Source organism: Haplochromis burtoni, unplaced genomic scaffold, assembly GCF_018398535.1.
Source record: "Haplochromis burtoni strain Fernald_Lab_line unplaced genomic scaffold, NCSU_Asbu1 Contig_62, whole genome shotgun sequence".
Lineage (NCBI taxonomy): Eukaryota > Metazoa > Chordata > Actinopteri > Cichliformes > Cichlidae > Haplochromis > Haplochromis burtoni.
In genome coordinates, this window is record NW_024582423.1 from 1,065,930 (window position 1) to 1,086,326 (window position 20,397).

Genomic DNA, 20,397 nt, shown 5'->3' on the forward strand with positions numbered 1-20,397 from the left:
GTATTTTGTCTCGCATCAATTATATCGTCAGTTATATCGTTATCGCAAATTTTCAAATATATATCGTGATAAATATTTTTGGCCATATCGCCCTGCTCTAATTACCACTATATTATACTCTTTACACTGGCTCCCAGTTGATTGAAGAATTTGTTTTCAAATTCTCATGACTGCATACAGAGCACTACAGCGACTAGCTCCAGACCATTTATCTCAATTTCTTCTCAAGCATACTTTTTAGTGTCTGTTTTACCATGTTTTTATCAAGGTTATTGCTTTTACTTATATTTTTATTTTCTTTTTAGATTAAAATGTTAATTTTAGCACTTTGTTCATTTATGTATGTTCTAAACAACTCATATTAGCCCAATAAGTGTGCTGTAGTTCTGCATAGCAGTGGTAGATGGGAGCTCCTGAAAAGGTTAGAAGACTCTTATTATTTGTTTCTTTTTGTTTGCAACAGTTTTGATTGCAATCACACCAACAAGCACAGTTATCAAGAACTCTAAAAACAGAGTACCCACTTCAGCTGGGCACAGCGTGCACCACCTCCTCACTGCCCACTGAGTCTTTATAAGAGACGAGAGACTTCAGCTCCAGGCAACAAAACACAGAACAGTCGATACCACTTTTTAATGTCTCAGGCACCGGGAAGGTAGAAGACAAAAACAAAAGCGGTACCACCACAAATATGTTGTAGATCAGCGGTCCCCAACCTTTTTTGCGCCACGGACCGGTTTATGCCCGACAATATTTTCACGGACCGGCCTTTAAGGTGTCGCGGATAAATACAACAAAATAAAACTAGTACCGGTACTGAAAAAAGAAGATTTATTCATAACACACGTTAAAAGTCCCAGGAAAACAGAGTTAACGATAAAAACGATAACAAAATAACACTGAAAACCGATAAAAACCCTGAAAACCGTACATTTCACAGGGGGTTGGGGACCGCTGTTGTAGATTACTCTAATGTATCCAGGACCCCAAGCTGAGAGGAGGCATTTGTAAATACAATGATTTTTCTGTTTGAGTTTGTGATTTGTTTATCTTGAGTGTTCGCCCTGTCATGCTCTCCATGTTGAAGTATATCTATCCAAGATCTTGTCCTTACTGCCTCTGCAGAGACAAATTAATGGACTGTTTGACATTTTTAAAATTTAAAACCTACATAAATAACATCTAAAGGCGAAACGGATTACCTGGAAACTGGACAATAAATTAAATGAATCATTTCAGTGAGTGTTTCAGCAGAACTTTCAACCACCTGCAAGTTGAAACTTTCAAATGGCTGGAATTTCCTGCTTTGTCATTTGAGACAATAAACACTGGATTTAGGACAATACGGTGCAAAAATAACTATTACTTGTAGATCATTCATAATGCAGTATAGCTCAATATCCTACTTGTGAAAAATTAAGTTTAGAGGAATCTTTGAAAAAAAAAAAACATTTAAAACAATCTGGTATATTAAGATAGTAAAACTTGCATTCATAGAAAAAAATGCACTCCAATGGAGCTGCAAAGATGAGTAAGTCCAAGTAAATTGTTAAACTGATATCTATCTATCTGTGTATCTATCTGATGTCTGGCCTTAAAACCTAATTTCATCTCGCTAAACTGTTTTGTATTAGAGGAAAAGTGTCAGGTTCCCTTTCAACTGGAAAACAAAGCCTTCGGTGTCACACCCTGTATCAGCACAACAGGGGAGCAGCGCAGTAATCTAACACCAGATACTTCAAGGGAAAACCAGCAACATCCAATACCCCTGCACGCATACTGCATCTTACAGAACAGGAGGAGCAGGACAAGGCAGGAGAACGAAGGAGCTCAGTTATGAAATGGAAATAGCAGGGAATGAACTTTGGCATGAACATGGAAAAAGAACCTGAGCAAACAAAAGATAACATTTCAAATATGGTGGTACAATAACCAAGAGCATGAGGTCATTCCAGCACCATAATCTAGGCTGCCCCCGGGGTGAGTGATTACTAAGAAGTAGCAAGCGCTACCTCACTCATTCATTACCAAAGGTCACTTCAAAGTTACTGGGAAAGTTTTACCAGTGTAGCCTAAAATAAACCACCTTTATTTTTAACATTTCTTTTACATAAGAGGGTGTCCAACCCAATTTGACAATTCTAAAGCAAAGCTCTGTTTGGATTCACGTTACACCCACGTTACACCCATGTCAGCGCCATTCATGTAATGCGTCTGGGTGTGAACAGACATATTTTAAGCTAGTCTTGAGGAATGCTCAGGATTAACAAAAGCTAAGTGATTTTAAGGCATGCCTCCACCATCAAGCATTAGTGATTGTCATTGTCTTAAAATAATTTGTGAAGTAAAAGTGAACCCACAAGCATGCAGGGTTGGACCAATGACGACAGACAAGCAAAGGAAAGAATGATCTCAGACCATTTTCCAAGCAAGTCAGTGGATGGTTTTAAAACCCAAACACAAAAGAAAAAAGGAAGAGGAAGAGGACAGAGGCTCCACCCACGTTCATGTTTATCTTTAACAGCAAACCAAAAGAAATATATCACATCAGAACACTGAATTATTCAAGTGGGTGTCTAGAAACTCAACTTGTCTAGATAAGCCCTGCAATTGCAAAGTCAGTAAACCAATAAACCCAATGACTATGACATTATTCACTGCTGTGTTTCACAGTGGACACATACAAAGTCAAAAGATGCTCCAGAGTATTTCACATAATGTAATTCTCAGTGACTATAAGCCGTGCTGCCGCTTTATAACAAACATTGACATAAATTCTTCTGGAATTCCTTTTTTAATTGAATAAAAAGCTAATCTGGTGGTAAATGGTAGGTAAATTGTTAGACTTACTTTGGGCAAAGCAAATGCTGGTAAACTAGATCATCAGACAGGCACTTATAAAGCCCAATAGGTATGCTAATACCTCCTCAGAATAGCTGAAGCAAAGTTAAAGTCTGCAGCTGAGAGGTAAAAATCTAATCCAACTACCCAGTGATTCTGAAAGTTAATATACAGCCCTGGAATTACACTGTGACACATGATAAGCCAGTCACAGTAAAACTGGTGGCACTTTGGCTGTAACATTTATTAAGATTACTGCTTCTTCAAAGTCTGTTCCCTTCAGTGGGAAACGTTTTTTTTTTAGCAGAATATAGATACCAGCTAGAGAACTGTGTGGAAATAAACTCGATATCAGCTTACTTACCTCTTCCTAGAAACAATGCATTTAACCTAGCCTTATGGTCTAGACTACATTACATTTGCAACTAGTTTGCTCTCCACTGTGTGCCTATCTCTTATTTTTGTATACTTCTCTCTTGTTTTGTATATACATTTCTCCTGTTTCCCATTTATTTCTACTGTCGACTATTTATAGTTTATTCCGGCACGGTTTGTGTGGAGCACCTAGAATTTCATTGTACATGTACAATGACAATAAAGGGCCCTATTCTCTTCTCTTCTATATGAAGCTCTGAAACGAAAGTTATTTGGATAGTCATTTTTCATTGTGCAGTGCTCTAAGGCTGCTGCTGCACTAAAACCCAGACTCATTATAAACGTAAAAGAAGACTTAAACATACTTAGTCAGAACTAATGGGGGAATCTGTGAGACCCCAAACCCCTCCCAAAACTGCTTAGCTGACACTTACTCTGTCTTTTTGCGAGCCTTGTTGTCATAAAGCTGCAGCAGGTTTATCACAGCTTGGCCCAAGAACTTGTCCAGCCCCACTTGGGCACGGTGCATTACTATGATATATAGCATACAGCGCTCAGAGTTTCCCGGGTGGAAGAGCGGCAGGTCGAACGAAGCCTCTTCTTTCCACACCGGATCGACAGACTTCTCAGCCACGGAGGTAGAAAACTTGTCTTTGGCCACCTGGATGATGGCGTAGGAGTCGTTGGTGCCATTCTTTCCCTTGGTACGCAGGTTCCGAGCCTGGTGCACCGTTACCTGGACACTCGTAGGATACGACTGCTGGCTCTGGTCGGCCAGAGACATCGCTAAAGTCCGTCAAGCCTTACTAAAAGTTATTCAGAACTGTCTCGAAAAATACCTCAATAAAACGGAAGACTGGTTAACCTTTTCTTGAACTCTGTTGTTCACCTTCGGCGTCCTCTGCGGTTCTAGGTGTGGGTTACTTAGCTTGACTTCAGTTCGGGAAGCTCAGTATGATGTCGTAATACTTCTCCCTCCTCTTTGGAAGGCTGTGCCTCAGCCTCTGATAACATTTGAGTTCAGTTCACACTTACTTTACCATTTGCATGGTAATATTAGCCTAGGTAACCCAACCAGGGCACTGTAGCGCAACTAAATCCTTCAAGAGGCTTTTATAAACACAGTTCTTTCCGCCAAGTTGAATAGTTTACTTCCCTGATGTAAGGAGTTCCCGCCCATACTCTACATATCGCTCTCTGATTGGCCAATTCTTCAGTCGTTTATAAAAAGTCAGTTAGCGATTGGACCGCAGAGGAGGAGGGCTTTAATAACTCACAGACCGTTAACCGTGGCTGAAAAGCACTGACCAGGAATCAGTTTAGCCTGGGAAACGCAATGCAAGACTGAAAGAGGTCAGCAGTTACCACCGAACTGAGTCCAGTGCTGGTAATTGCGTGCTTGTAAGGGACAGAAAATGGCCATTTTTTAAAACGTAAAAACATTTTTACAACACATTTTTACAAATGTTTTTTTTTATTTGTTAAGTCTAAAACGAATGTTTTTAATAATTAAATTAAATTACTATTATTATTAAGCAAAAAATAATTACAAAAAATATTGTGTTTTTACGTCATTAATTTAAAAACTACCAGTAATGTAATGTACTTTTGTCTTACTTTGTTTTTTACATTGTTCTTTGCCTGCGGGAGCACAGGGAACAGTGTGTTACAGGTAAGACTTATGAAATTACGTCACAGCAACATAAATCTGAGGGCATCTAAAATCCTATCATACAGCAACTATGAATTCATTTATCTACCAGGCCCCTTTCAACAAAGTTTAAGCCATTGCAAATTATTTTCAGGCAATGTCCCTTTAATGAAATGAACATCATATTAAGAACACAATATTTCATATGACCACAATAATACTGGGTTTTTGTAGGCTTGTGTAATTGCAAAATAGAGTACACTCCACGGGATATTTCAGTAAATGAAGACGATTGGGTTATTTACAAAATGCAACATTCAGTTATAAATAATTAAAGATCTGAATTATTGAAATCAAGCAACAAGCAGCTGTGGCTCCATTCTTCAGCAACATAAAGGTTTTTCTTTGGCACAAAGAAAAATACATCAGAAATTAAACAGAATATTTTAGTGACCTGATTATTTTTCCTTTTAAATAAAGACATTGTCTTGCATGCAACTTGCAAATTGGAAATTGTTAACAAAAGCATAGTTACTGATAGAGAGGCAACATTAAGATTATATGCATACCTATCGCCCATGATATTAAATGAACCAGACAAGTCTATCTTTCTAATCAACAAAATCATACCACTCCTATATAATAAAATATGACAAAGAAAGAGCATATTATGACACAGCAACAAGTGTAACAACACAGGGTGTGTTGCCCAGAGAACAATGGAGAAACGTGGCAATGAGGTGCGTAGCAGAAATACTATTTCCTGTTAATGTAATTTCCTGAATTGCAAGTGCATTAAAAAGCTCATAAAACAGAAGTATGGCTTTGGATTTGTGAGTCAACTCAAGGCAATACTACGGTGGCCCCTAAATTACAAACAGCTCGACCACCACCATCAAAAACCTGCTAAATACAGCTTAAAGGAAATCTCAATCCAGGTTCCTCTGCTATCCAGGAGGGGGCAGTCATTCAGGTATTAGATCAGACAAGGTCTGAGTGGGTATATTGTGAATTTATCACACAAGAGAAGCTCCAGCAGTGCTGATAGGAGTACATAGAAATGAAAAGGAAACATTTTTTTATATTTAAAAGTTTCGCATAGCCTTTTTATTTCACTCTGAGATTCTGTACAGCCACACTCACGCAAATCCTCTTCTGTTGAGTGAGCGCGCACACACACAACCACACACACACACACACACACACTGAAGCATAAACTTGCAGACAACATAGAAGTGCATACATGAGTAACACAACCAGTTATTCGAAGCGCACATAAGGGTGAAAGTTTTTCCACGGATTAAATGCATATAGCTTGACTTTGGAAATGGCCCATCTCATAAACCATTTCATGCTATAGTTGATATGCATAGAAAAATCACAATTAAAACATTAAAGCTTTCATTAGACATCTAAAATCAACATCATATGCCAATTTTAGAAATGACTTGTACATTTTTTTTATAAGATAAATGTGTATCTTATTTTTGAAAATGACAATAAAAACACCTGCCTTAGTATTTTTTTATTTTTTAAATCATTTCACAGCAAACTCTCTCAACGCTACTGAGGCAAAAGTACCAGTTTAGGGTCCTGGATGCCTTCATGATATTATATCTTAAATTAGATAATTATTAAGAGACCGTTGAAACATAACCCAGTCATTCAAGAGTTCATTAAGGACATGCATAGTTGTTCACATGTAAGCATATTTTACACCGTGGTTTCACTTTTCCACAAACCACTCTTCATTCCAACAGAGCTCTGTGATTGGTCTGTGCCACTCATGTCCTGCTCTAGTTCCAGCACAGAGTTTTTCAGGTTGCCATTTTGGCCAGCGGCCCCCGGCACAGTGGCGGTGTCGCCGTTCAGAGGGTAGGAGCAGCGCTTTGTTTCCGCAGAAGCTGCGACTTTTAAATTGTCTCTGCTGGCACATCGCCTCTGAGCGTTTTGCATGGCCACTCGGCTGGCCATCGATGGCAGCAGGGGGAATGGTTTGCGACTCCCGCTGCTGCCTCCATCGCTTCCCTCCGAGGGGCTCGTAGCTACTGATTCTCCCACTCGCTTCCCGTTTGTCAGCACGCTGGCCTGGTTCTCTGACAGACTGTGGTGAATGCTGCCATTCTCACTTGTGGCTTGTTTGTAAACAGCATGCGATGAACTGAGGTGGTCTAAACCTATGGGCCCTAAAGCTCCAAGACTGCCCCCACCTCCAGCAGCCCTTAGAGCTTTGAGACGATAGTGACCTCTGCCCTCGCCCCGATGATAGTATTGACTACTGCCTTGTTTAGTTCTGCTGCTCGCTTTCCTTCTCTGGGGCTGTCCTGGGGCTGCAGAGTTAATGGTGGGCAGAACATTGTTTGTAGGCTTGGTGATGTTGTCAGTACTGGTGCTAGTGTTGTTGCCCGTAGGAGCACGTGAAGTGCCGTTTGAATTGTCTTGCGTCGCCTGCAGCAGGTTGGTGAGCTTGCAAGGCCCTGGGCCCACGCTGCTGATCCCACTTGGTGTGGATGACGACCTAGCTGATGAGGAATTATGAGAGTCACCAGGTGGATGGCAGTTGATAAAAAGCTGGGATCCCTGTTCAGAGGTCTGGACCCCACTCCCAGTAGTGCAGGTATGGGTGTAGGTAGACATGGGATGAGGGCGTTGATAGCCTGGGCAACAAGCCAGCCAAGAGGTCTGGACATCTCGTCGCCGGAAGCAGTGGTGCACCACCAGAAAACCCCCCAAAACTGTTGCGACTATCCCATAGAGACAGCTAAACAACAAGCTAGTGTGACCTGTAAGCCACACTGCCATGGCTGCACAACACCACAGAGCCACAAACAGGAAGTGGGTGGCCACCAGCACAGAGAACTGTGTCTTGAGCGAATACTGATCCTCTGGAGACATAACAGGGTGTACAGGTCCAGTCACTGAGTCTGTGGAGAGCAGGCTGGTACTTCCTGCGAGCGCAGGATGGCTCTCGGTCACAGGAGAAGACAGAGTGGTTCCTGTGCATTCTTTGGCCCCACGGCGCCTCAAGCGAAAAACAGTGCACAGGAAATAGATCCAGGTCACCAACACCACCAGGCCAGCGGGGACAAAGAAAGACCCCAGGCTGGAGCGCCGGACCAGCCAGCAGCTGCAAGAGGCAGAAAAGATTGCAGGAGAGTCAGCACAAAACAAGGACATCTTTGTGTGTCATTCGCTTCAGCAGCAATCCAAACAACACAAAGTCAAGGGCCAAATGGCTCAAGGGTAAAAAGAGAGGCACTTACTAAGGGCTGTTGTCTCCATAGTCGTTAACATTGACAGCTGCTGTGATCCCACAAATGATGAGAGGAACACCATCAGCTATCAAATAGAACCTTGAATAACAGAGAGACACATATCAAACTCATGAGATAAAAAGCGATTCTTGTGCATGTTTGACCTTCGGCTTCCATGATCTTTTTTCTTTTCCTTTTGGTGTTTTAATGTATTCCTGGCTCTCTATCATGTGCAGCGCTTTATGATCTTTGGCTGTCTTAGTAGGCACAGTGTTACATGGGTCAGCACAGACACCAGAATCTATGTTCTCATCTAATGTGGCTGAATAGGCAACAAATGGTGGCTGGAGGTCAGAGGCACAGTGTAGTATGAGCACAACCTCTAGATCACAGGAACAGGAAAGCGGGAAGAGAAGAAAATCGGGAATACTGGATATGATAGATATGCTCAGATTCATGACAACTCCCACTCATTCTCTTATGGTGGTCTCATGCCCCTTTCCCCCCTCCCCCTCCCCTTAGCCATTGGGCACAATAACCACCTTTGATCGTGCACACTTTGGGTGGTCACACACAAGAATTACAGCATCTGCCCAAAATATAAACCTTATTGACAACAAGCAATAATCTCACAGTAAAGGAAGTGGGCGAAGGTGAGTTGAATCTTGTTCACTGACCTGAGCATAGGTCGCTGCGTAGGCGGAACAGGAGATTCTCCATCTGGTTGCCGGGGCATTCTCCACACAGCCTCTTTGTAAATCACCCTGGCGCTGACTCCAATCCACAGCAGGGTTGACAGCGAGGAGTAATGCAAGGCAATGCCAACCTGTCATGTAATGTTGTCAGATCAGACATCAATCTTAAATTCCTCTAAAAAAATGCAATACTTGAAATTCAAAACTTACTGCTTGGCAAACGACTGGATAGCTTGTTAAGCTTATGCCGCCTGCGTATATCGCTGTTGTCATTGCAATGTGGAAGCAGGTATTCAGCAATGTGTGCCAACTTTTTCTTGATATGCATATTGAACTATGGGAGAAGAGTAAGCTAATTAGATAATGAAGCAAAAAATAAATAAATAGTAGCGAGAAATTGCAAATACACTACAGTACCTGTGGTGCAGTATGTGTGTAATGATGATAGTAAAGAGGCAAAGGAGCAGAACTGCAGTGCAGGCATAGACCACTGGATGGAGCACCCTCACAGTCAGTGGGGAGCTAGGGAAGTCGGGTACCTCCTAGAAACCACAGAAGTCAAGTTAACTCTCATTTAGCCACGGTGATCTTGGATGAATCATTACATTTTTGAGCCTACCTGCAGAACGGCATAGTTGCTAAGCAGAGAGCAGCGCATGGTGGAGGTGTTGCTGTCACTGCGGACCAACTGGCAGCCCTCCTGACTCCAGCCTCCCTGCTTCTCCGGTCCCTTAAGGCTCCAATGGGCTGCCACGGCATCGGTACCAGGAGACAAGTGGCGGAGTGACACCCAGATGGGGTCTGAATTGTTCTGCATGCTGCAACCATCTGTCACAGAATGAAATTAATAAATAAATAAAAACCTACTGTTTACTGAATAGAATACCCAATGCATTCTACTTTCCACCTGGTTGTTTTTGTAAAAACAATTACATAAACTGGGGTATAAGTGCAAAAAAATGGATTGAAGGCTTTGTTTATATTTCATGATTGGTCGCTACAATTTGCAAAATGACTCTTGGCAAAGAGAGAGAAAAACCTGCCAAGGCAAAAACAAGCAACGAACAAAGAACAGTCCCAAGGTTTTTCTGGTGCAGTGGTTCAGACAAAGTAGCCTTTCATTATACTGAGTTTCACACAGTATCGGATCTGTAAAAATTATACCCGGGTTACGTTTGGTGAAGAAAGCAACTGTCCCATTTGACTGCAAGAGATTTTTCATATTTAATTAATTCAAATAAGCACAAAGTGGTTCGTTCTTTGTTCCTCCTGAAGCATAATTATGATGTTTGTAGCTGTCACAGAACAGAAGAATTACACTAATGTGTTTTATTATGATGCCTAAGCATACAGAGCATCCAAACACCCATGATTTTAACTTTAAAACATTAACTTTAAATATGCATAAATAAATAAATAAATAAAAGGAGTCTCTTTAATATACTAAAGGTTTCCTTACCTAGGCCTACAAAGACTACAGGGCTGTTGACAGTGCGTCTGCGGGAGTGTTCAGTAGTGGTGCTCGAGTTCCCAGTCAAAGGAAAAAAGCTGCCTGTTCGAAAGGCTACAAACTGCAGTTTACAGTCTGCTGCAGCATCCGAAGCAAACAGATTAGCTGGAAGAGTCACCGAGGCCAAGGCTACAGAATTCTGGAGAATTAAAAAAGGTGTAAGTCACACAAGAAGCCAAACTGCAAATGTTGATTGTATCAAAATCCTTCATTAAACCTAAACTGTCCGTGTCTATATGATGTGGTTATTAATGAAGTAGGCAGAACAGGCGGATGCAAGAAGGCATAAGCCTCACCTTTAGGAAAAAATTGTTGAGAGAGGTGTTATGGGCACCAGTGCTACAGTGGACGCGAAGCTGCTGTTCATGGACAGACTCTGACGTTTCCATTCCCTGGTTGCCCACTGACACCTCACGCTGCTGATGCGCAGTACAAGTTATCCCAGTGAAGTGGGCAGGTTGAATTAGATGGGCTTCCATCACAATGTTCTTAGACATCTGTAAACACGAAGTCACCCAGGCAAGGTAAACACCCTGACACTTTCATTTAAACATTACTATGGGTTTTGTTGCATTACACAGACAATTTCACACAGAAATATGATTAAAGACATGCATCGCTCTTCTAAATCAGACACACATGCATTTCCTACTGCATGAATGAACTATAGAAAGATTTCACAGGTTTCACAGCAAGCATGCTCTGTTGAAAATCACATGATAAATATATAAAAAACAGTTAATAGTTCCCACCATGGAAAATTCTTTAGCATTACTGTGTAGCTGAGACCAAGCCAATGTCTCAAGGGAGTTGACTATAGAACTACAGGCTCTCTTCTCTCTCTGGGCCAGAGCGAGAATCTGTTCATCCACCTGCATCAGGTTACTGCCCATCTCCACCATCACCGCCAACAACTGGAGCACAGGGAAATTTAAAAGGAGATTTAATAAGGAACTCTAGAGAATATATTACTACATTTACTTAAAGTGCCCTCACCTCTTTTATCTGTGTCACATATTCCATAAACTTCTCCATAATTTGCGCCATGTACAGTACATCGACCGAGTCAGTAAAACCAGCAGCCTCCAGGGTGTATGTGCGAACTTGATGTGCCACTGTGACAACATTGGATGCATTGATGGGCCTCTGAAAAGCAAGAGCGGAAATATGGTGAGGACATAAGGAGTCACGTCATGCTGCGAATGTTTATTGAACCAACATACTACGGCGCTGACAGCGCTGCGACTGACCAGGATGAAGGTATGCAAGACACGTGTGATGCCGTTGGTGTAGTGACAGTTTGAGTAGTCGCCATCCTCCCATTTTCCAGTACGGTCACAATAGCGAGAGGCTTTTTTCTGCTCCATGCCCCCCTCAACAGACAGGGAAGGGTAACGCAGCTGCAGGCAGTACTGGTGGGAGGTAATTCCTGCCAGAGTTCTTGGCCACCTGTGGATAAATGCCAGAGAATAATGGCCTGAATCTTTTTTTTTATATCGTATGTTCCATATTATAATATACAGGATATATTTAAAGCTTTAACTGACCTGAACTCCCCACGGTTGTTGACAACTTTATCTTCTGGACAGAAGGAGGCACTGTTCTCCAGTACCACTATCTCAACGGTGAGAGACTTGTTGCCCCTCCCAGTAGAAACCACACACTCCCACTCTCCACTGGCCTCCACATGCACATCGTATAGAATAAGCTCACTGGATAAAGATGATAGTGACAGCTCATTATAACACATCGTTAACACATAATATTGTAACTAATAAAGCCTCTCCCTTTTTCTTTTTTTTACTCAGGACTGTCTTTGCACTAAAACGAAAACAACTCATCTGATCTACTACTACTCTGTCTGCGTTGCTCTATTTACCACACCTGGTGATAAAGGTGCAGTCATGCACGACACTGCTCTCCAGCTGGACACCCATTTCTGGATCAGTGGTCACCGGCTGACCATTGTGACGCCAGTGTAAAGTGGTCATCTTGTCCACCAAGGCAGCAGCGCAGTGGAAGGGCAGCCGATCGCCTTTGAAGACCACCTGACGCTGAGACGGCAGCAGTGACATGGTGTGCAGCTCCAGAGGACCATCTGAGTAACACGGTGGGAAAAGATGCAGATGTGAAGGTTACACATCGCTCGGAACTGCTTGTGCTGCTCTGTCATTACCAAGCCTCAGCTACATTTTTCCACAGAAGCTATTATGAGTCTGCCGTTCTAGAGCAGACTGGATGCAGACTGCAGCAATTGGTAAATTCAACCCACAGGATTAGCTGTCAACACAACTCACTGAGCCTTTTGGAAATATGTCCCCGCAGAGCAGCGGGGATTGATTTTGTTCAACCCTTTTTTGGTCGGTTAATCCTTGAAATAGCTGAGATGAGCTTGAACTTCATAATGAGTGAACTGTTGCTGTCATTCACAGTGCAACATTCTCTGAAATAAAGTGGTGAACCGCCTCATTCATATGCCTCACTGCTGCCAGGCTCTTACCACAGCTCAGATGGCTTTCCCTTAGTCCACGCAGGGGCTTTCCCCTCAGGCTCATGGGGTAGGCACACAGGGTTTCTTCCCCTAGCCGTGCTGGACTGCCGCGAAAGAAGTTCGGGACCCATTGCAGCTCGCAGTCACATGTTAGGTAGTCTGAGTTGAAGTTCCTGAAGGGAGAACCAATGGTGCCTTAGGAGAGTTTCCATGTTTACTCTGTTTGACTGAGCTCTAGTTTTTACCTACAGGAAATGCCACAAAATGTCACACCTCTACATGCTGGTTGGCTTGATGTAAAATGAAATGAACTGACTCATAAGCTTTTTTCAAACATGGGCAGGACTGTACATGAAAAGCAAATAATCAAAGTCCACTTGAAACTGACTCAAACTATTGCTAAACACTCCAATATTTAAATGCTCAATTTTACAGCACAAAAACATCTTTACAGCCCGGTACAGAAACAATTATGATCTCTACAGTTAAAATATTGTAAAAGCTTAAAGACATGCATTGATAAGGATGTGCCTGCTTGGAGTGACAGGCAAGTGTAGACACAGGCAGATAAAGTCACTAGCCGTCAGCTAGGCGTCACTTCACCTGTTTGTGTTTTTTAAAGCATTAACTAATGTGTTGTATTGTAAATAGTACTAACAGACCATCAAAGAACTTTGTGCTCCAATTTTGATGAGTTAAATTCTAACATTATTCTAATACTATTTAATTTGAATGTTAGCACTAATTAGCACATATCCATATCTGTGTTTTGCACTTAGCTTGCTAAGCTAGCAAGTCCACTCTCTTCTCCTAATATGGTCCATTTTGACTCCACAAACACAAGATGACAAAATAACAAACACACGGGTTAAAAACAGCCACTTCACAAATATCTCATGCCCATGTCCATCTTTTATATACAGTCTGTGGTTCAGTTTTGAAATGTTTGTAGATAAACTTCAATGTTTCTTTACGGTAGCATAAATGATATGCTTTCAGGTTTTTTTTAAAAAAAGCATGCACAGTATAGACCAAAATATCCAAATGAAAATAAATACATGTCAAATAAATCCTCTTTGATTATTTGAGCTTTGACACAGGCTTCACTGTGAAACACGGTTGGCATACACACGGGAAAATAAATATTAATTGAAAATAAATGTTATCTTTGTCTAGGATGTCCAAAAATATTTTGTTAAACTATGGACTGGTATGCCGTGAGGGTAACCTCGGGGGAACGAAAGGCCGACAGAGTTTAATACTCACACTAGCTTGAGGGACGGCAACTCTTCAAACACCCCTGGATTCATGGTTGATATGATGTTGCCAGAGAGGTTCCTAACAGAACACAAATTAGATATGAACAGTGTAACTTCATAGCTTTGCTGTAACTCATAGAGGACCTTTTTTAATCGAATCAATTCATCTGCCTCTTACAGTTTAGTAAGATTGGTCAGCCCCTGGAACATGTCTGCAGTCAGGCAGCCAATGCGGTTGTTGGAAAGGTCACTAAAAGTGTAAAAGACAAAAGAATGTGGTCAGTTATTTTCAAATTAAGAGGCCTTTTCTCAATCACTCAGCACCAGATTGTGGTGTCTTGACTCTTTCAGTGGCCGCATTGCTTTACTGATGTGAAATGTCATTTGTCTAAGAAACATATACAATAACTTGTATAGGATCTCCTTTCATGTCTTTAAAAATTAAGTAGCTGTATTCAACTGTAGTCAGAACATTATATATTTTAATATTTGGGAAGTTAAAGAAGCGTTCCAACAGTTCTGGCTACTTCTCCTTATCAGGACACAAAGGGACCCAAGTACGAGTTTATCATCATTGGGGTAAAAGCAGGGCCCCAGTTCTGCTGTCCACCTCTGAGTGTGATGTATATCTGCAGTCAGAGAGGGTTCTGCTCTGTTGTACCTCTGACACTACCCAGCAGAGAGCTGTCCAGAGCATGTGTTTATCTCCATCTGTTTGTTTTGAGAAGCCCCAGACCTTGCAGGGAAAACACAAGAAGGGGGAGGAGGGAAAGGGAGTCATGCGGCGCTGCGCCGAGGAGCCTCTTTGGACCCACGCTGCAACCAGACCTCGGTGTCCAAAAACACAATGAGTGAGCAGCAAACGGCCTCAAACAGCCGCCTTGTCACATTCAATTGCGTGTGAGGAGCCCTGAGGTTTGAAGCGGGGCTCACAGATGACATCCCAGTGTCCCCTCTGCAGAAACATTTAGGAAAGGAAGCTTTTATGGTGACAATAACACCATGAACCTGATATGACATATGACATCTGTGAGCTTCCAAAAAATATATATATGTGGGTTTTCTCCTGACTACAGCCAATCTGGGCAACAAACTAACCTCCGTCCATCTTATGCTAAACCTTAGGATTAAACTCTCTGTGTTTATTGAGTTGTGAACCCGAGTGAAATGTGGGTCATCTTAATATCTACTTACAGTTTCCGAAGCTCAGAGAGGCTTTGGAAGGCTCCAGGCATGATGGTGCTGATTAAGTTGTGCTTGAGGTCCCTGGGGGAAAGAGAAAATGTTAGGTGCACGCAAGGACTATACTGACACATTAACAAGAGGACTGCAAACTTTCATTTTTGTATTCTCACTGAGAGTTGCAATGTTTAGATTGGTACTGCAATCATACTGGTAATCAATATGTAGCTGGAGATAATTCACTGAGCTTAGCATAAACACTTGGATCAAGGGAAGCAGCTAACCCGGTATGTCATTGTAATAAAATGAGTCCTCAAGGGGCACAAAGTTGTAAGGCTCTAGCTTGATTAATTAACCCTTTCAGAGAAGAAAGTTTAAAAATAACAGCAGCATTTTAAGGGATTTTGTGTAGTAATAGTAGTACAGTCACAAGCATGGTATTACCATTTACCATTGAAAGAAGACGCTGTTAGGTTTAAATGAATGGGAGCAGGGACACACATCCTAAACCTGGCTCGTCCAGCGAGCCACGGCAGGATATTTGTGCAAACAAATAGGAAATATTATCCGAACTGCCTCCTGGGCTTGAGACTAGCGAGATATTCAACCACATAAAACACTTGTGGAATCTGAAACTATTAACACTAAGTTCTGTTATTTATTTATTTATTCTTTTTTTTCCCCAAAACTGTCCTTCCCGCAATAAGCTTTACCCAATTCAAACCATAAATAATAATTTTCTAAGTGTCTTTGAAGATTTAATTTCATACTATCCGCTGCACTTCTCCACCCTGTTCCACTTCTACACCCACACTCCAGTCTTAAAGACTTTAGCTAGATACTCCCATCTACATCAGCTGCTGTAGATTAGATTCTGAACCTTTTTTTTTGGCCAGGTGAGAATAGCAAGGCTAAATGAGGTCGGGAGACGGATGGTTATGAACAGCACATGTTATCCACGTTCCTATAGCATGAAATAGTTCTGCTCCCATCAGAGCAGACGCAGAGTCAGATTTCCTTACAGGAGCATCAGTGCAGCAGCTGCGTTTTTCTCAATTTCTGTTTTTAACAAAGACTTCGATGTTATGTTAGACCTCAGAGGACCTTTTGGTCCTTTTTGTTTTCCACAAAACATTATCTTCCACGGCAGTTGTCAACCACGCTGCTTCACATCACCTCAGGCGTCTCTTAACCACTGTTTTGTCTGCTTTCCAAGAGATGAACTTTTCTGGGTAAGCTACGGCGGGAAAATTGTTGTAGAAAATGCTTCGAGCAAAGAAATTACACTGCGGTGTGGCTGAGACATGCTCAAAAAGATCAGGGGGTTTTGCTATTGGTCCTTCTAAGCCATCACTCATATTTAGATTCGAAACAGGAGACTGGTTGAAATGATGGAGCAAAAAAAAAAAAAAAAAAAACTGGCCCCAGACCAACAGGCTAAAGTTTGCTCGGTTCAGATCTTTGAGTGTGTGCCAGCTTGTCAGTCAGAACATTTGCAACAATTTCACAGCTTTTTAAAAATTGGAGATATTTCCACCTCTGTGATTCTAAATAAGCAGAAAAAAAAAGCATATCACCAATCAAATCAAAGAGCAATCTGGGTGTTTGACAGAGAACAGCTACACTTTTCAGTATCTGTGTGTGTGTTTGTGTGTGTCTCCGGACTATATTGTGAGTCTGTCACAATATAAAATAGCAATCTTTGTGGTACTGCGTCTCACTCTGAATATACATGTGTTTCTGGGGGACATTAGCTTTATAGAATTTGTTGACCCAGGCAGGGGAAGAACAATACTGCTGTTTCCAGTCTGTGTGTCACGGGGCTCATTAGTGCAGCGATGAAAGACGCGGCACTGCCCACTACTTCCTCTCCCTGAGATCTGTCTCGCTCCCTCCCTGTCTGTCCCTTTGACACACACATGCTCCACGTGCGCACAGCCACACACTAGCATGAAATAGTTCATGTTACCCCCATCTGTACGGACTCAAACATGCTCTTACAGCTGGATTAAAATGCTAACACAAAAGTGCCACAGAGTCGCTGTAAGCTGGGATTCAGTTGCTAGATAGAAGTGTCAGTTTCAAGGCTTGTCTTTAAATGCTTGTTTTTGTCACCTCCTTCTTGCACATGGAGGTAATGTTTACTATAACACTGCTCATATGATCTACACAACACATTTATTATTAAGACAGTGCATTATTTCTTTTCCTTCATATTGTAAAAATCTCCTGCTTAAAATGTCCTCAGATCAGCAAACTAAAGATCTCGAGAAAAATATAATGGCTAATTATAATTAGCTTCTTAATAAATGTAATGTACTGCACAGAACAACTAAATTAACTCATTTCTTCTGGTGTGTTATCTCCTGTTATATTGTCTGGTGGAAAAAAAACACCTAAAAAAATCACAAATCAACAGATGATACTAGAATGACACAAACATAACATAAATCCAAATAGACTTACACAAGTACACAAACATGTTAGCCGTGCTGTTCTCACAGGACATTGGACTGAGTTCAAATTTGTGCCTGGATACCAAACCAAACCAAAGAAGCGTTTGTTGATTTTTGGAGGAGGCCACTTCCTTCTGTCCCTGCACCATGTGCTATTAAAGGTGAGCCGGTCGCTGCAGTGCACTGATATGTAAATATTTGGGTGCTGTTTTTGATAGGTAGTTAAATTTCGATTCAAACACAGATGCTATATGTGGGAAAGTTATGAAATTGACCCTTATGAAAATAATTTAGTTCTCCTTTATCAAGTTAGTACTTTTATTTTCTCTGATTTGCTGGTTTGGAAGTCTTAAATCTTAAACACAGGAGCAAAATGTATCTTTCAAGCTAATGAATGAAGCCAGAACTATATAGTGACTGTGCCAATGTGGATTTCATGTTTCTCAAGAAGAATCTTATCCCAACTGCATCAAGCCAATGTGCATTTCCTGTCTGGCTCAAGGCTCTGACCTGATTATTAACACACCGCTGCCTCTGATCCCTTCTCTTATCACCAGGCTGGTAAATGTGAACGAAAACAGGAACTGAAGCACTGTCCAAGCACTTCGCCGGCACAATCCCAGCTGAATGTCTGGAGCCGCCTCTTACCACTGGCTCACAGTGTCCGATTTGTTTCCAGCGCTATTTAAAACCTTCAGTACAGTAGATTGAAAATAGAGTAGCAGGCTTCACACTCAGGCGATGACTTGTGTGCGTGCCCTCAGGAGTAGCCAGCGCCCCATCTTACAGCAGCTTCACAGCTCAGTGACCTCGACACTGATGAAAACAGCTGTCACCAAGGAAGAGGATAACAGCAGAGACAATGAATGCTTCAAAGCCTCATGCTTGCAGACCATGAAAATATCAACAATTTTAACGTCTAAAGTTTAAATTGTAGCTATTATTTTAGTTTTTCAACATCCTCCTCAGGAGCAGCATCTATTTCTTCCAAAAGCTCGATGAGCTGATTGATGGCGACACATTGTTACAGCCACTACGACCTTTCTTTTTGAGTTATGCTTTGTAACCTTCTGAGTGCAGTGCTTCATCCCCTACGCTACATGTGGCGCGTATGATTAGACGGTGACAAACTCAAGCTCGCTCCCAAATCCAAAAGGGGCCATTGTCTGCCGCCGCTGGGCTTAACACCAGAGGCAGCCCTTTAAAAAGCCCCCCCCCCCCCAAAACTCCTCCTGATCAATGGGACTGGTCCTCTGCCATTCTGAAGAGTCATTGCTCTGTTGGATACAGGGGATGAGCGCCTGGGCCCCATGCAGACTGGAGAGGAGCGACGTGCTTGTAGGGCAGCGAGAGGGTAATAATGAAGACATGGTCTGTAAAGCGCTCCAGACATGGAGTGCTCCATTATCAGGAGCACAGCAGCAGCAACTGGAGTGCTGACATTGTTTAGGCTCCAGCCCTGGAGGGAGCTGGGAAAATGACGGAAGCCGGGGGAATGGCCACTCATTATCACCAGACTGGAATTAAGAATTTCCTGTTGCTGGAGTTTTTTTTTTTAAAGTTTTTTTTTAATGGAAAGTCAGTGGGTTGCGGCGTGATTTCTATACTTTAATTGCAGTTTTCTCTGTATACGACTCAATAAAGGAAAAAAAGACAGAAACAAACATGTCTGAAGGTATGATGGAAAAAAAGCGAGGGGGTGTTAACTGCCACCTTGGTTCCTGAAAGAGGTCAGCGGAGACCATTTTTGTGCCGCGTGTCATTTCCTGTCTGGTTGGCGGGTCTAGCAGAGGCCTTTGCTCGTTTATTTTTACAGTTTCCTTTCTCTCTCTCTCTCTCTCTTTTTTTTACTAGGTAGTTTTCCTTTGTCGGGAGGGGCAGGTGGGTTAAAGGATTCAGTAATAAGAAGAAAAATATGGCCCTGCGTATGGTCCCTGTACACCCCACCCCCCTACTGCACAACACACTTGCTCACAATGGGGCTCTGTAACTACCGACCCCAACGTGCTCTTGCTTTCCCCCTAAAACAGGAAACCAGGATCTGCTGAGCTCTTGTTTTTCTACTAATTTCCTGCTTTGCTGCCCCGTCCCTAGATTATTTATTTAATTTTTTTCTGGTTCCTCTCAGATTGGATATACCTGATCAGCTATTTGCCATCTGGAAAGCATTTATTCTAGCACAGCCAAGAAACCTTACACACATAATACACATTTTTTATGATTTTCTGTCAGTAGCGCTGCTGCAGGACACATGTTTAAAATATTTCCTTGCAATTTCGGACAACAAGCATCAGGACCGTACTATGGTTCAAAAACACGAGGCCCGCAGCTCTGCCCATGACTGACCATAACATAAACCGTGGGTCCAACTGCACTGTTGTTAGTGGGATGTGCAGAAATAGCAACACACTTTTATTTGAAGTGTAAAATTTCCTAGCTTGGTTATATGTTCCTATAATCTGCAGCAAGAAGAGATGAAGATTATTCTGCCAAGGAAAACTCTGAAACCACGGATCGTGATTGACTCCAGGTCTGGCTTTAGGAGCGGCATAGAGAAGAGTGCCGTGCCCATTTTTGGCAGATTTTCACGAGACCTACCAGAATGCAAAGCATCAAAAACAATAAAAGTCAGATCAGATCAGATAGATTTGAACATACAGTGAAAAAAAATGCTAAGAACATT

At 42.0% G+C, this 20,397-nt stretch overlaps 2 protein-coding genes across 3 annotated transcripts in view; both read right to left on the reverse strand.

Annotated features, from left to right (window-relative positions):
• The window catches only part of rab11fip1a (RAB11 family interacting protein 1 (class I) a), a 15,972-nt gene extending 11,346 nt beyond the window's left edge, over positions 1-4,626 (reverse strand). Inside the window, exon 1 of one of the 2 annotated variants that reach the window (XM_005922685.3) lies at positions 3,651-4,626. In XM_005922685.3, coding sequence (XP_005922747.1) covers positions 3,651-4,000 — 350 coding nt within the window. In that variant the 5' untranslated portion in view covers positions 4,001-4,626. The remainder of the gene's footprint in view (positions 1-3,650) is intronic. The other variant, XM_005922686.3, reaches the window with a different exon arrangement.
• A 173-nt stretch (positions 4,627-4,799) lies between these two features.
• adgra2 (adhesion G protein-coupled receptor A2) overlaps positions 4,800-20,397 on the reverse strand; it is a 40,077-nt gene continuing 24,479 nt past the window's right edge. The window contains exons 3-19 of the mRNA XM_005922687.3: positions 15,271-15,342; positions 14,255-14,326; positions 14,084-14,155; positions 12,827-12,990; positions 12,211-12,424; positions 11,874-12,038; positions 11,577-11,775; positions 11,323-11,472; positions 11,079-11,240; positions 10,623-10,823; positions 10,276-10,465; positions 9,436-9,644; positions 9,234-9,358; positions 9,027-9,150; positions 8,799-8,947; positions 8,131-8,220; positions 4,800-7,994 (exon numbers count right to left, since the gene is read on the reverse strand). Coding sequence (XP_005922749.1) covers positions 6,581-7,994; positions 8,131-8,220; positions 8,799-8,947; positions 9,027-9,150; positions 9,234-9,358; positions 9,436-9,644; positions 10,276-10,465; positions 10,623-10,823; positions 11,079-11,240; positions 11,323-11,472; positions 11,577-11,775; positions 11,874-12,038; positions 12,211-12,424; positions 12,827-12,990; positions 14,084-14,155; positions 14,255-14,326; positions 15,271-15,342 — 3,772 coding nt within the window. The 3' untranslated portion in view covers positions 4,800-6,580. The remainder of the gene's footprint in view (positions 7,995-8,130; positions 8,221-8,798; positions 8,948-9,026; positions 9,151-9,233; positions 9,359-9,435; positions 9,645-10,275; positions 10,466-10,622; positions 10,824-11,078; positions 11,241-11,322; positions 11,473-11,576; positions 11,776-11,873; positions 12,039-12,210; positions 12,425-12,826; positions 12,991-14,083; positions 14,156-14,254; positions 14,327-15,270; positions 15,343-20,397) is intronic.